Genomic DNA, 13,252 nt, shown 5'->3' with positions numbered 1-13,252 from the left:
TAATTGTAGATACATGAAAACTTTAAGTATATTTTGTTATTAAAAAAGGTTTTTCTGACTTAGAATTGATGACTGTCAAACTTTTACTCTTGCCTTTAAAAAAAAAAAGGAAAAAGAAAAACCATGTTGAATGTAAGGTCTTAAATGATTGTATATAGCTGAGGCTGAAGAATATGGGTGTATTAGAGTTTGAATATTGATTGTTAAGGTCTTTGTCCTCTTCCAGTGAAGCATTTTGAAGGGACTCCTTTTAGCTAATAACATGAGTTCAAGTACTGATATCTGCAAACCTGGTTTTTGTACTGATCAATTGTCTTGTTAATCTGGATTACTCTGTGCGGTATTACTAGAAAGCATGCATGGCAAACTGGAAGAAAAAAAAATGGGGTACATGTACTGAAATTGGGTTTGGAGGTCCTAGGAATACAGTTGTTCATACTGAAATAATTTGTTTATTTAGTGTAAAGTTCCCTGACAGTTTCAGGCATTGCTGGTTTTTTCACAGTTCAAAGTTTTGAAATTCTCAGTGGCTGTATTCTGAAAACTTTGAGCTGCATGTGAAGTTGAAACTGTTACTTTTAAACTTATTAAGTAGCATCATGTGCTCTGAGTAAGATTTTTGAATAAGAAATTTGTATTTTCATTACTTGCACACTTCTTTTTTTCACAGTCCACATATAAGGAAGCATAAATTCTCTAGTAAAATTTTATGCTAAGTATATTTTGTGCGGTTGAGAGCAGGTTATTTTGGGTTGCTTTCCTGTTGTCATTAAGGTAGTTGGAAGAATCTAGCTATACATTTGTAGAAATTGGCTACTCAAAACCAGGCTAGATTCACTGTTTATAACCATGCAGCTTATTTTGGTTAAGGATAAATTGACTGAGACATTTGTATTGATTCTTAGGAACAAAGTTCTGAAGTGAAGTTTAAACGGGCAAAGCTTGAATTCTAGTGGTAACAGATTACAGGCAAGGTTCTGGAGTTCTGATCGTGACCTGGTTAGTGAGAGGTAAGGCAAGGGTGGACTTGATGCTTGGAAGTCCTATGTAGCACTGCAGCCTTAACCAAAAAAAAAAAAAAAAAAAAAAACAAACCCCAACCCTAGTAATTCAGCATCTGCAGTGGACACCACTGCTGCTCAGCAGCTAGGTGGCACTAGCGGAATGCGCAGTTCCACTACCTCTTGTGATAAAATTGTCTTTCGTTGCTTTTTTTTTTTAGTGTGTTTGTCACTGAGTCATGTAGCAGGAATCCAGATCCTTTAGCTGGAATTCTTATGGTTGTTCCTGGAAAGGCTTTTATACATTCTGAAATTGTTGAAAACACTGTGAATAAACAAGCTGTGGCAGAATATTAGAACATGTTCGGTAATGCATAGATGAATGACTGTAAATTAAACCTGGTTGGGACATTTATTGCCATTGAAGAATTATTTCATTCTGTTGCAGAATTCATGGATTTTCTCCAGTATGCTTTAAAAATGGAATAAAAATTAAAAAAAAAAATTGTAGATTTCTCTTAGGCAACCATATCAGATTGTGAAACCTTAGTTGTGAATGATCTGCTCTGAAAGAAATAAAACCTAGTAAGTTACTATGTTGCCATTTGATACTTTTGCCTGGGACACTGGAAATCCCTTCAAGTAAAATAAAATCGTTCATCCAAGTCTAAATTGATTACAAGTAATTCTGTAGTTATGTGTGAAGAAGTAATAATTTCTTGATAGTAAAAGCTTGGGGAATTAGCAGGCGTATTTGTAGTTGATGCACATAGCAAATTCCTTCAAATAAAGTCACTAAAAAGGTATCCCTTATTCCTGTCTCCTTCCCGCTTGCCCTCTAGACAGATACATCAGTGAACTGGCTAAAGACACCAGAATGCAGACATTCGTAAAACTAAGAAATAAGAAGGGAAGATGCTATAGCTGGGAAATTGGCATAGTAGTAGGTCCTAGTGGTAAAAACTTTACTGTCATTGGCTTTATCTTCTGCTCTTAGCACCTTTTCAGAAGGAGAGCCATTGTGAGGACTGCCCTTCCTTTTTATCCACTTTCTGAAATGGATAGAAATCAAATTAATGCAGTTTCCTCTCCTTTGAAATTGGACACCCTTCTTAAAAATGACAAAGCATTCTGGTCACTGCTTTTTTTTACTGGTTTTGTTCTTGTTACTGAGAAGCTTAAAGGGCAGTAAACTGACAATTGCTCTACCCAAACTGGAGTTCTGGGGAAGGGGAAAACTCTTGCTCTGTACCACACTGCAAAGGTCTTGTATGTTGTTCTTTGTAAATGGAAAAAATCTGTTAATTATTTTTGCCGGAATCTTGAAGTGAAAGAGAACTTTTCCTGATATTTTCCTGCCTAACTGTGACCTAAGCATGCTAAGACATTGGCTGTGGGGTCTTTGGTTGGAGGTTCCTAGGACACCTTGCACCACTCCCCTTTTGTCTAGCCAGTTATAGGAGGTCTACAGCACAAGTGAATTCTTGCAGCAGCGTAAGGTCGTGACACCCATGTTATTTCTGCCTCAGCAGGGCAGTGCAAGGGGAATGGCAGAGTGAGGGAACAGATCAGAAGTGGCAGTGATGCTACTGATAGAGAATAATTTCTTCCTCTTGTAACTATTCTTAGGGATGTGGTCATCAGCACAGGTGAGTGTCACTGCTGGTCATCAGAGACCTCCATGATGTCTCAGAGGAGTTGCCTGAGAGAGAGTAATGCAGTTTAACTTTGATTTATGTTTTGAGGGAGAAGAAAGGATCTGAGAACATAGAAGTTTACCAGAGGCAAAAAAAAAAAGGGAGATAGTGGAACAAAGGGGAAATTCTATACTGTTAATTGTTGTGTTGGGGTTTTTTTTTTTTTTTTTACTTAGAGGTCCTTTATTCCTAGCTTTAACACTGTTTCTGTGGCTAACTTTTAAAATCAGATCTGTCTCTGAGATAATAGATTGTGGAGACTGACAGAGGTTTGAGATGAGGATTGGTTCTTTCAGTTCAGCTGGGTAGATGAAAGGAGGTAGTCGGCTGTTACTGTCTGATTTTGCACAGTGATAGACTTGCTTTCTTTATTTTGAGGAACTAAGTGGATTAATACCTGTGATTTCACTCAATCTTCTTTATGCATGGATAAGAGAGTGTGCTTTCATGGAGCTTATTCTGTGAAGATACGGGGTTGCACACCTTCCTACTCCCTTTCCTGTCCCCTATTCCCTCCCTCCACCCCGCCAATACAAGTTAGCAGACTTAGCCTTTAACGGCAGCGTCCCAATGCCTTGATCCAAAAGGTACACTTGCTAGTTTTTTTGCAGTTAGCTAGTCTGCAGTTGCCGCTACTAGGCATGGCCCGTATAATCTCACTGCAGAAATGGAAATTCTGGTTTTGGCAAGTAAATTGACTTTCTGCAAAGGCAACTGTTTCAGAAGTTCCACGCAAGTATTAATGTGTGTGTTAGTAGATGGTTTAAATAGTGGTATGTGTTGGAGTGCTGATTTTGATTAATGTTTCAGGCTAAGAAAACTTGGACGGAACTGCTAGAGATGCTCTACTGGGTGGGAGCCAAAAGTCTTAACCACCAGCAAGAGCTACCTGCAGCAGTGTAATTAAGACCAACAGCCCAGGTTCTAATCTGGTCTCCTTTTGCAGAAAGTTAATTTTAAAGTAAGACAAAAATCTTTTTTCTAATACATTTGAATATGTAAGTCTTTGAATTCTTCTTTGAGTGATTGTCTGTATGGATTCCACAGCCTTGTAAGCAGGCTTTCTTTTTGAAAAAATGATCTGTTGTAGCTGTGCCTGTGGTGTATGTGCCCTCATGCCTTTAATCCAACTGTATGAAGGGCCCAGCAGCTTCTTGCTGCCTGTGGCACTGAGATATAGCCTGGATGCTGTTTGCAGCCCCTTGCTCTTGTAGCGTCTGCTTCTGTTTTGATGGATAGCTTGTTGTCTGTGGAACCCTAGGCTTCTAAACAGTCTTGTTCTGCATTTCAAGCTTAAGTTGCCTGCTTCCCATACTTTGGGGAGAAATTAAAAGATGTAGAATCTGCCCCTATATTAGCTAAACTTTATTGTCGTTTTGTAGTCAATAGGGACTAAAAGTTTTTACGTTGCAGTATACTGCTGGGCTGATACTCCTTGCTTTAGAAACAAACCTTGAAAATTACAGACAGCTTATTCCAGAGTGGACACTTGTAATGTTACGTGCCTGCTCAGCCACTGAACTGAAAGTGTGAGGTGTATGTTGAAGCTCCAGTCTGTCCCATGTCTGACCATCCAGTTCAGATGTGATTCCTCAAGCTTCCTGACCACACTGATCTAGAAGCTTCCTGACTCTGTGCTGGCCGGGATATTTTCCTTCTCACTCTACTTCAGCTGCCTGTACACCTGACACTGTTGCAGCATTTCTTTCTCAGAGATTGATTTAATACCAGAGACAAGACCCAAGGGTTAAGAATAGGATTTAACACGATGATCAGTGGGATCTTATGACACGTGTAAAAAAAATACAGGCACTGCCCACTAAAGGTATTTACCACATCTCTTGTTAGTGATTCCTTTTCTGTGTAGTCTCTCCCTTTACAGGTAGTTAATTAAGACTTCAGAACAATAGTGGATTTACTCATTTTGATGATGATGTGTACACAGGTCTTGGGCCTGTGAGTTTTTTGCTTTGTTTTTTTTTTTAGGGCTGGGGAAATGACTCAGCCAACGTTTCACAAGTTGATAGAGTTAGAAGTAAAGGAGGTGGTTTTGTCACCAGCTTTGTCCCCTAGGGGTGTTTGTTCTCTAATGGCATTAAACCATGACACTATGTTCTCTCATGTCTTGTGAAAGCATTCTTCTATGTGTCCATTTTGGCATAACAGACGCTCATTTTTGTGCCTCTTCCTTTTGTAAAAATTGTAGATACGTAATAAGGATCCCATGCAAAGGGTAGTTGAAAACTTTCTGTAGGGGTACTGTAAGAAACTTGTGTGTGTGTGTGTTTTTCTGTAGCCTCAGTACCTGTAGTATTATCAGTCTAGAACCTCTCTGGAGAGTGTAGTCATTCTGTTACTACCAATCACTTGTTTGGATTTAGATATTTAATACTGTACTCAGAGAGGCTGCGTAAACTAAAAACAGCACAATTCTTCTGTTTTCCAATTGGATTATATAAATTAAATTAATCAATAAGGTCCTCTAAGTTGGTCTGTAATCTTGGAAAAAGAAAAGTTACCAGGAAGCTTAAGATGGTAAAGAGGCTGGTCTACAGGAGCAGATACAGTTTGCTGTGTTTAGGAGGTTTCTGCCCTTAAATTTATGAGATGTTTAGGTATGCTATTGGCGATGGTGCAAGAGGAGCTTTGCCAACACAAAAACCTTACACCCATCTTCTAGGAGCTGTTAATATCTGTAAATGACAGGATTGTTGGATGTGATACTGCAGGAGACTGTAGTATTCTTCAGTTAGCACTGTACATATTCAGTGTAGTCTGGAGATACTGAGTCCGTCCTAAGCATCCACTTAGAGAAAAGAGCAAATGCAGCCTCTAAATCTGTAGGGTTTAATGTTGTGTCTGTGAAGTGGCTGTCAAGTGCTTTAGTCCCTATGTGATCACTTGAACTGTGCTGCATCTGCAATACTGAGAGGAGTCAGATTGTTTGAGGGACAAATGGTAGCCCACAGAGTCATAGGAGACTTCTCCATCACATGTGACTCCACTGGCAGTTGTAAGGAGACTTTCCTGGATCCGGTCTTCAGGACTTCTGAGGAAGGTTTTTTCACTACTCTTGCCTTAATTCAGCCTCACAAGGCTTTCCATTGCTGTCCTTTCATCTGTACACATGAAGGAGGCAGGTGGAACAGGATTTCAACTGTATGCTTAAGAATGTGACAGTACCAAAGATGAGTGGACCCTGCCTGCAAAGAAATAAATGCTTATGTGATCAAATTGGAAGGCTTTTAGCCTTTAAACATTTAGAAGTTGCTGTTTAGTCAGTCTCAGATAAATTATTTAAAATACATGTTAAAAAAAAAAAGTGTATGCGCTACTTGGAAATCTCTTGCCTCAACCCTGTTCTTCCATATCAGTTTCCAGGAACTGAACTCCTGGGGATTAAAACTGTCTTGGATAGCAACAGACCCCTCTCCTTAATATTAAAAATAGTGATTCTGAGAATTCTGGTTCTTTTGTTAAATTCAGGCCACTCATATCTGTTTAATTGAGACTAGAGAGTACACCAGAAAACCTTTCATTTAACTTATGTTATGTAGCTATCTTGTCATACAGAACTGTCTTGTACTGTACTACCAGGAAAGGTTGTTCAGGATCTCGCATATGAGACTCGCTCTCCTTCTAGAGCAAGGTTTTGGAATGTGCAAATTTCACTACTTACTGAAGTGAATTTCCAGCTGTATGAGTTGTGTTTGTTTACACCTACCTACCTCCACCATAAAGTGGACATAAGCCATTCCTCTTCTTAGTCTTTTTTAAAGACAATACTACAAGTTTGAGAAATAAAGATAGGTAAAAGGGCAGTGCACTTCCCTGTAGTAGTGTCTACACAGCTGACTCTCGTTTGACATTCAGAGAGCTGGTCATTACAGCAGGACTATTCTAACATTGTTTTCTACAGGGAGTCTTACTGTATTTGAAACACCTAACAGGTGCAAGCAATAGTTTATTGGACTTCTTATGTAGGCAGTGGAGACTAATAGCACCCACAAACTAGTGGTGAAGATCTCTGTCAGCGACTAAGAGTAAATAGATGGTTGCTTATCAGTTGCTAGGAGTGGAATCCATGTATACAGTAACTTAAAGTAAGAATAATTGCAGTTTCTGCAGTTGTAATGGATGTCTACATTGTCTATGTAAATTCCACAACTTGCCTTCCTTCCCTGTTTCTGTAGAGTTTTCTTCTGAAGTCTTGTGTGGTGAAAATACTGAAGAATAGTTGAGGCTACTCTGCCCTTCATGTCCTGGTGCGGGGATGGAGAGCAAGTGGAGATAAATAGACTACATGTACTAGCAGAACAAAATGGAGTTTTCAAACAAAACCTCCTAATTACAATTAGTATAAGTCAGGAAAAAACCCTCTATTTCCACATATTCAGAGGACTAGGAAGGTAGTATTAAATGTCTTATTCTGTATTTGAGAGGTCTTTCTGGAAGTACCAAATTATACTGTTAGTATTATTATGAAGGTTTTGAAAATACTAAACTGAGTACTATTGATGCACGTAATACTATCGAATAAATATGTACGTTATGTAGGCAGAAGAGCTGTCTACTAATGTTTTTTTTTTGTTTTGCTAATGTGTGTGTTGTTTTTTTTTTAAGAATGAAACCAAGAAAAATTAAAGAAGATGATGCTCCACGAACGATAGCTTGTCCTCACAAAGTAAGTGAAGTGCTCAGCTTCTGAGTAGGTAGTAATTTGTAGACCAGAATTTTGTATTGATATTTTCTCTTGAGAATGAATAACTAAAGTATCTTACTGTTAATAGACTGTACTCAGTTAACTGTATTTTAGTTATCATTCGTTAGAGGCTTTATTAAAAACCTTTCACTAAATAATGTATTATTCCCATTCCTTGTCTTAAGGTTAGTGCATCCCTAATCTTCTGGTAACCATGATGCACAGTCCCTAACATGCTGGTTTTACTGTTGTGACTTCCTGCCACCCAAGAATACATACTTGAAAGAATGTTCTGAAAGCTGTTCAAAGTACGTTCCTAAGATCTATATATCCTCTGCTTGGAAACTGACAGATTTGGAATCTAGATCAGGAATCCACAATTTATGGTGCGGATGCAAAAGTCAGCATTATTGTAAGACTTTGAATTACATTCCACAGAGCTGGAAGGTGCATCATGTTGAAAGAGAGAGAGACATTTTGAAGATACAGTTGTGATCCACTGGTAGCAAGAAAGCCTCTGTCTTGAATAAATGTTGCCAGTCACCTAGATTGGTAGCATCTAGCTTTACTGCATTGTCCAGCTTTTGTAGAGCTTCTGTTAGCTGATGTAGTCTGTAATGAAAAAAAGACAAATACAATCTTGCTGACTTCTGGTCTGGATAAGTGTAAGCCTAAGCAAATAATCAGGGCAGACAGCTAATAGTACACATTACAGTGCACAAATAGAAGGCGTCTTTCTGACAGCCATAGTCTAAGGAATTTGCTGGATTCCTCTTTGTGCTTGTATTGATTTTTCAGTTCTTCACATTGTACAAGTGTCATGTTTTTATTGTGGTATAGTATGTGGAGATACAGAAATAGTTATTCCTTAAAACACCAAGGAATGCTGCCTTCATTTCTTTAATTTACTTTTTCATAGCCTCAACTTCATCTGAATAGGGGAGAAAAAAAAGAATATTCTGTCCTTCCATTTTTTTACTTCTAGTGTTTCAAGGCTTTGTGCATTTATAACTTCAGTTTAAAAAAGAAAAATACTATAGAAGATGTAACTGCTCCTCTCAGAGGCAAGCAGGGGCTTTGAAATAAGTGCAAAAAAAAGTTGATGGTATGTTTGTTTTGGTGCTACTTTGCTCCACCCACTTCTGTTATGTGCAACGAATGGTGGCACACTTCTTAAATGAGCCGAATAAATTCTGGTGCCTGAAGAGAGAACTGTTCCTGAAAGTTGTGTTTCCCCCTTTTTTTAAGAAATAAGGCATGTTTAAATGTGGTTATTAGTTTTGAAAAAAGTAATTTCCAAAGAGGAAGCCTGCCTAATTTAAGATTAGCAATTGAGTGTTCCTTTAGGTTCTGTTGTTAAATTTTGTCTCGTAACACAGTGATGTTGGTAGACTAGCTTTATGTAAGTTTAAACAGCATTACTTGGAGTACAGATAGAATTTACAGTTGTTAATAGGATTTTATGAGAGACTTTGAAGAAGACACTTAGAAAATATGATAGATGTCTATCGATTGTCATTAAAAGGTGAAAAAAAGATACAGAAAGATTAGTAAAGAGAGCCCCAGGTTGCTGCTGTCGTAAGTGTACTCTGAAATCAAAAGTAGTATTCCTGTGTTGATGCAGCGTGGACCCCAGATTAAGGCTTCTGATGCTGTACCCGAGTTAATGTGAGTAACTTCTGCTCTTAAGTTGAGTTCATGCTAACTCGGAGATTCTCCTACCTTATTCAGTTGCCCAGTATCGCTTTGTAGGTTTAAACTGTAGAAGCAGTGTCAATCTCTTTATATCTCAGGGTGGTAGTGAACAATCTGCTGCTGCAAGTTTGGACAAGCTAGTTTCCATAAGCTGTTACGTGCTGGAAACCCTCTTGCTCCATTTCTTCTGAGGAATGAGAAGGACAGAGAAGGAAAGAGGACAGAATGTTGGGAGATGGAGTGGTGCACATAGAAATTGGTACTAAAGAATGATCTGTGCTATATTAGAGACAATATCATATGTTTTAGTACTCAGTATAGCACGTTGAAGAATGTACCATAGGTATCCATGAAGTCATTCTGTCACTTTTTTTTTTTCCTTATTTTGCTGAAACTGTAAGTGTTTTGTTTTGGTTTATTCATTTGCTTCTGTGAGAGCTGCATCTTCTCCATGAGACTGTCCTATTATTCATTTGACTGCACATGGTTCATAATACTAAGTGGGGAGATAGTTTGGGGGTTGTTTTGTTTGGTATTGAGGTTTTTTTAATCAGCTTTTCAAATTATGTGTTTTCTTGGTATTGGTGTTTTTGTTTTTTATTTTTATTTTTTTTTAAATAAATGTAAGGAGTCTCTTTTTCAGGGTGGACTTCTTAAGAATTCACAATATAAAAACATTTAAATGCGTGTAGCACATAAAACCTATCAGAACTAACTTATCTACTAATTGAGTTTCACTATTCTTTTTAAGGGCTGCACAAAGATGTTCAGGGACAACTCTGCCATGAGGAAACATCTGCACACTCATGGCCCTCGAGTACATGTATGCGCAGAATGTGGCAAGGCCTTTGTGGAGAGCTCAAAACTAAAGCGACATCAGCTAGTTCATACTGGAGAGAAACCCTTTCAGGTATTGTAACCTCCAGTCACAAGTACCACAGTTTGTTTGATAAACATGTATAGACTGTAACTGTAACCTAGCTTCCATATGACTTTGAGGATACTATGTTTTTTTCTAAAATCGGATGAGGCAGTGAATGATCACTTTAAAAACAGGAAGTTCCTTTAAGCTAATTAGGCTGTTTAACTATTTTTATGGACTTGTGAGACCTTCCAAAATACAAAGTGACCCACTTTAAAATTGGAAGTCAGCAGTTGCTACTGAATGAGGAAAATGTCTTTCTCCTCATTGTGTTTTCAGCTTAGTGATGTGGACAGCTGAGACTCGGTGCCCCCTGCTCAGTTGACTCATGATACTAGTTTTCAGTAGTGGGTATTAGTCAGTTTTCAGGAAAATGATGGTAGTCACTGAATCTCTTTCCATTCATATCAAGTCACATGAGCTTCTGCCACCAGAGGTCCCCTGCCTACTTTCTTTGATACTGCTTATAAATCTTTACAGGTATTCTTGAGCGTATCTGTGTTCTCCAGTACATGTTTAAGATAGGGAGTTTTTGTTTTGTTTACTGTTTACAATAAATTATTTCAGAAACTTGATTTGCAGTCCTCAGGCATTCACTTAGATGTGTATACTGCATTTGCTCTGTGGCAAATATAAGTATTTACTGCTAAGCATGCTACCCTTTGTATTCCAAGCCCCTCTTTAAAGTAAAGCTGGTTAAATCAGCAAATCTTTGCAAATTATCACTGAAAGGGGGAAATTCTGACATGAAACATAGTACAGCATAGCAAAAGACTGTTTCAGTTGCATAAGAGGTGTTTTTAGTGAAAGCATTTGCTTACAAGCTAGAAGCTATTTCCCTCTTTGAAAACAGATATACTACTGTGGTAAAACAACCTGAAGAATTTATTTTATTTTTTTAGTGTAGTGATGCCAAAAGCTTCACATACAGTAATCTTCAGCATCTAGCCTAATGTTTGTGCAAGTCTAGTAATTTAGGGAAGGATGTTGTTCTAGTCAATGATTGAAATGAGTACTATTTTGTTAGCTAATGGAGTATATCTTTTCCTTTCAACAGTGTACATTTGAAGGATGTGGAAAGCGTTTTTCACTGGACTTCAATTTACGCACACATGTGCGAATTCATACTGGCGACAGGCCCTATGTTTGCCCTTTTGATGGCTGCAATAAGAAGTTTGCGCAATCAACTAACCTGAAATCTCACATCTTAACACACGCTAAGGCCAAAAACAACCAGTGAAAGCTGGAGGAGAAAGTTCTTGGACTCAAAGCATCTTGCAGGAGTATGAATTGGAAATAAATATGCCTCCCCTTTGTATATTGTTTCTAGGAAAGAATTTTAAAAAAAGAACCCTACAAACCTAAAGGACGTGTTTTGATAAGTAGTAAATAAAAAGCAAAAAAAAACCACAAAAAAAACTTTAAGGTGACGTTGCTAAGATGCTCTACCTTGCTCTGTAATCCCGTTTCAAGAACACGGTGTTTTGTAAAGTGTGGCCCCAACTGGAGGGGTCAGTTCATGAACTTGCATCAAAAAAAGACAATTCTTTATACAACAGTGCTAAAATTGGACTTCTTTTCACACTCTTATAAATATGAAGCTCACCTGTTGCTTACAATTTTTTTAATTTTGTATTTTCCAAGTGTGCATATTGTACACTTTTTGGGGATATGCGTAGTAATGCTATGTGTGATTTTCCGGAGGTTGATAACTTTGCTTGCGGTAGATTTTCTTTAAAAGAATGGGCAGTTACTTGCATACTTCAAAAGTATTTTCCTGTAAAGAAAAAAAAGTTATATAGGTTTTGTTTGCTATCTTAATTTTGGTTGTATTCTTTGATGTTAACACATTTTGTATAATTGTATCGTATAGCTGTAATGAAATCATGTAGTATCAAATATTAGATGTGATTTAATAGTGTTAATCAATTTAAACCCATTTTAGACACTTTTTTTTGGAGAAATACTGCCAGATGCTGATGTTCAGTGTAATTTCTTTGCCTGTTCAGTTACGGAAAGTGGTGCTCAGTTGTAGAATGTATTGTACAGGCAGTGACCTTTTATTAACACCTCATAATATGTACATCCCATGTATAGAAAGGGCAACAATAAAACAGTGGTCCTAAAGAAAGAATATGGCAGAAAATTATCTGTAAGCACAGTCTTATTTTCTTCTGTTCTCCAGAGCAATCCTAGTTCCTCTTGACCTCCCAGAAACTGGAAGCTAAATAACCTCAAGTTTCCTGTACTTTGCATTCAATTAGAATGATTTGGGATGAAATTACATAATTAATTACATAATTACCACCACATCGGGTGGTATACCTAAACAGAATTGGTGACTGTAATTCTGGTTATGAGTGACCTAGACTTCCATTAACTGGAATGGTGGATTTGGAGACTTGTGTCTAGTGAGGAGTTTTCAGTGTGCCTAGACAGCAGCCAGGTAAAAGTAAATAGCTAAATGGGCACCTCTGTTTAGTCAAGGTAAAGAATCTCGGAGGTTTAAATGCAGTAACAACAGAAAGTGGAGGAGCAGTAGGTTTTGAATGGTCATACCAGAAAAAAAAAGAAAATTGTCTTTTTGGTTGACTTGAGTATAATGATAAAAAATCTTGGAACCTTGCTGGACACCTTTTACTTCAAAACAAGAACTCAGAGTTCTCAGAGAACTTGATGGAGTTTGATGGTCTAACCAAAAGTGGTTACTACTCATTTGTTCAAGTGTTCAAAGTAAGAAATTTGCAGATACTATAGTAAAATGTGAGAGATTAATAAACACAAGAATATACACAGAAATGCATAAGTATTGTTTTTAAGAGGGATGTTAATCTTTTTTCTGAATACTGTTCTTACAAAGTTAATAGATTTTTTTTTACTTTTTTTTTTTTTTTCCATGGCTAAAACTGTAAAACTTACCTTGGAGCCCATTTTTGGTGGTAGTGGAAGAAACATGGGTAATAACTAAACTACAATTAAGACTGATGGAATTTCATCCATACGTAAGTTAATCTGAACACTGCAGCTTTAGTCTGAGGTTATTAGGGGTAGAAAGAAAGATGGAACATTTAATTGTAAAGTATGCATTAGAATTTTGGCAGTATTTTTTTTTATATAAGCAGTTTTCGAACAGGACAATATACTGAAACTTGTATAGTTATAGGTAAATTAAATTCTGTATACAGTTAAATTAGTGTCTGTTCTTTTTGGAAGGAAATAAAATGAGTTCAGTCTA

At 37.4% G+C, this 13,252-nt stretch overlaps 1 protein-coding gene across 1 annotated transcript in view; it reads left to right on the top strand.

Moving 5' to 3' along the window:
* Nucleotides 1–13,252, top strand: part of YY1 (YY1 transcription factor) — a 26,912-nt gene extending 13,660 nt beyond the window's left edge. Inside the window, exons 3-5 of the mRNA XM_086749612.1 lie at nucleotides 7,322–7,382; nucleotides 9,847–10,005; nucleotides 11,075–13,252. Coding sequence (XP_086605738.1) covers nucleotides 7,322–7,382; nucleotides 9,847–10,005; nucleotides 11,075–11,257 — 403 coding nt within the window. The 3' untranslated portion in view covers nucleotides 11,258–13,252. The remainder of the gene's footprint in view (nucleotides 1–7,321; nucleotides 7,383–9,846; nucleotides 10,006–11,074) is intronic.

This window comes from Chlamydotis macqueenii, chromosome 5 (assembly GCF_036417535.1).
Source record: "Chlamydotis macqueenii isolate bChlMac1 chromosome 5, bChlMac1.mat, whole genome shotgun sequence".
Taxonomy (NCBI): domain Eukaryota; kingdom Metazoa; phylum Chordata; class Aves; order Otidiformes; family Otididae; genus Chlamydotis; species Chlamydotis macqueenii.
Note: the sequence above shows the minus strand (reverse complement) of the source record. Positions and strands in the feature narration are given on the sequence as shown.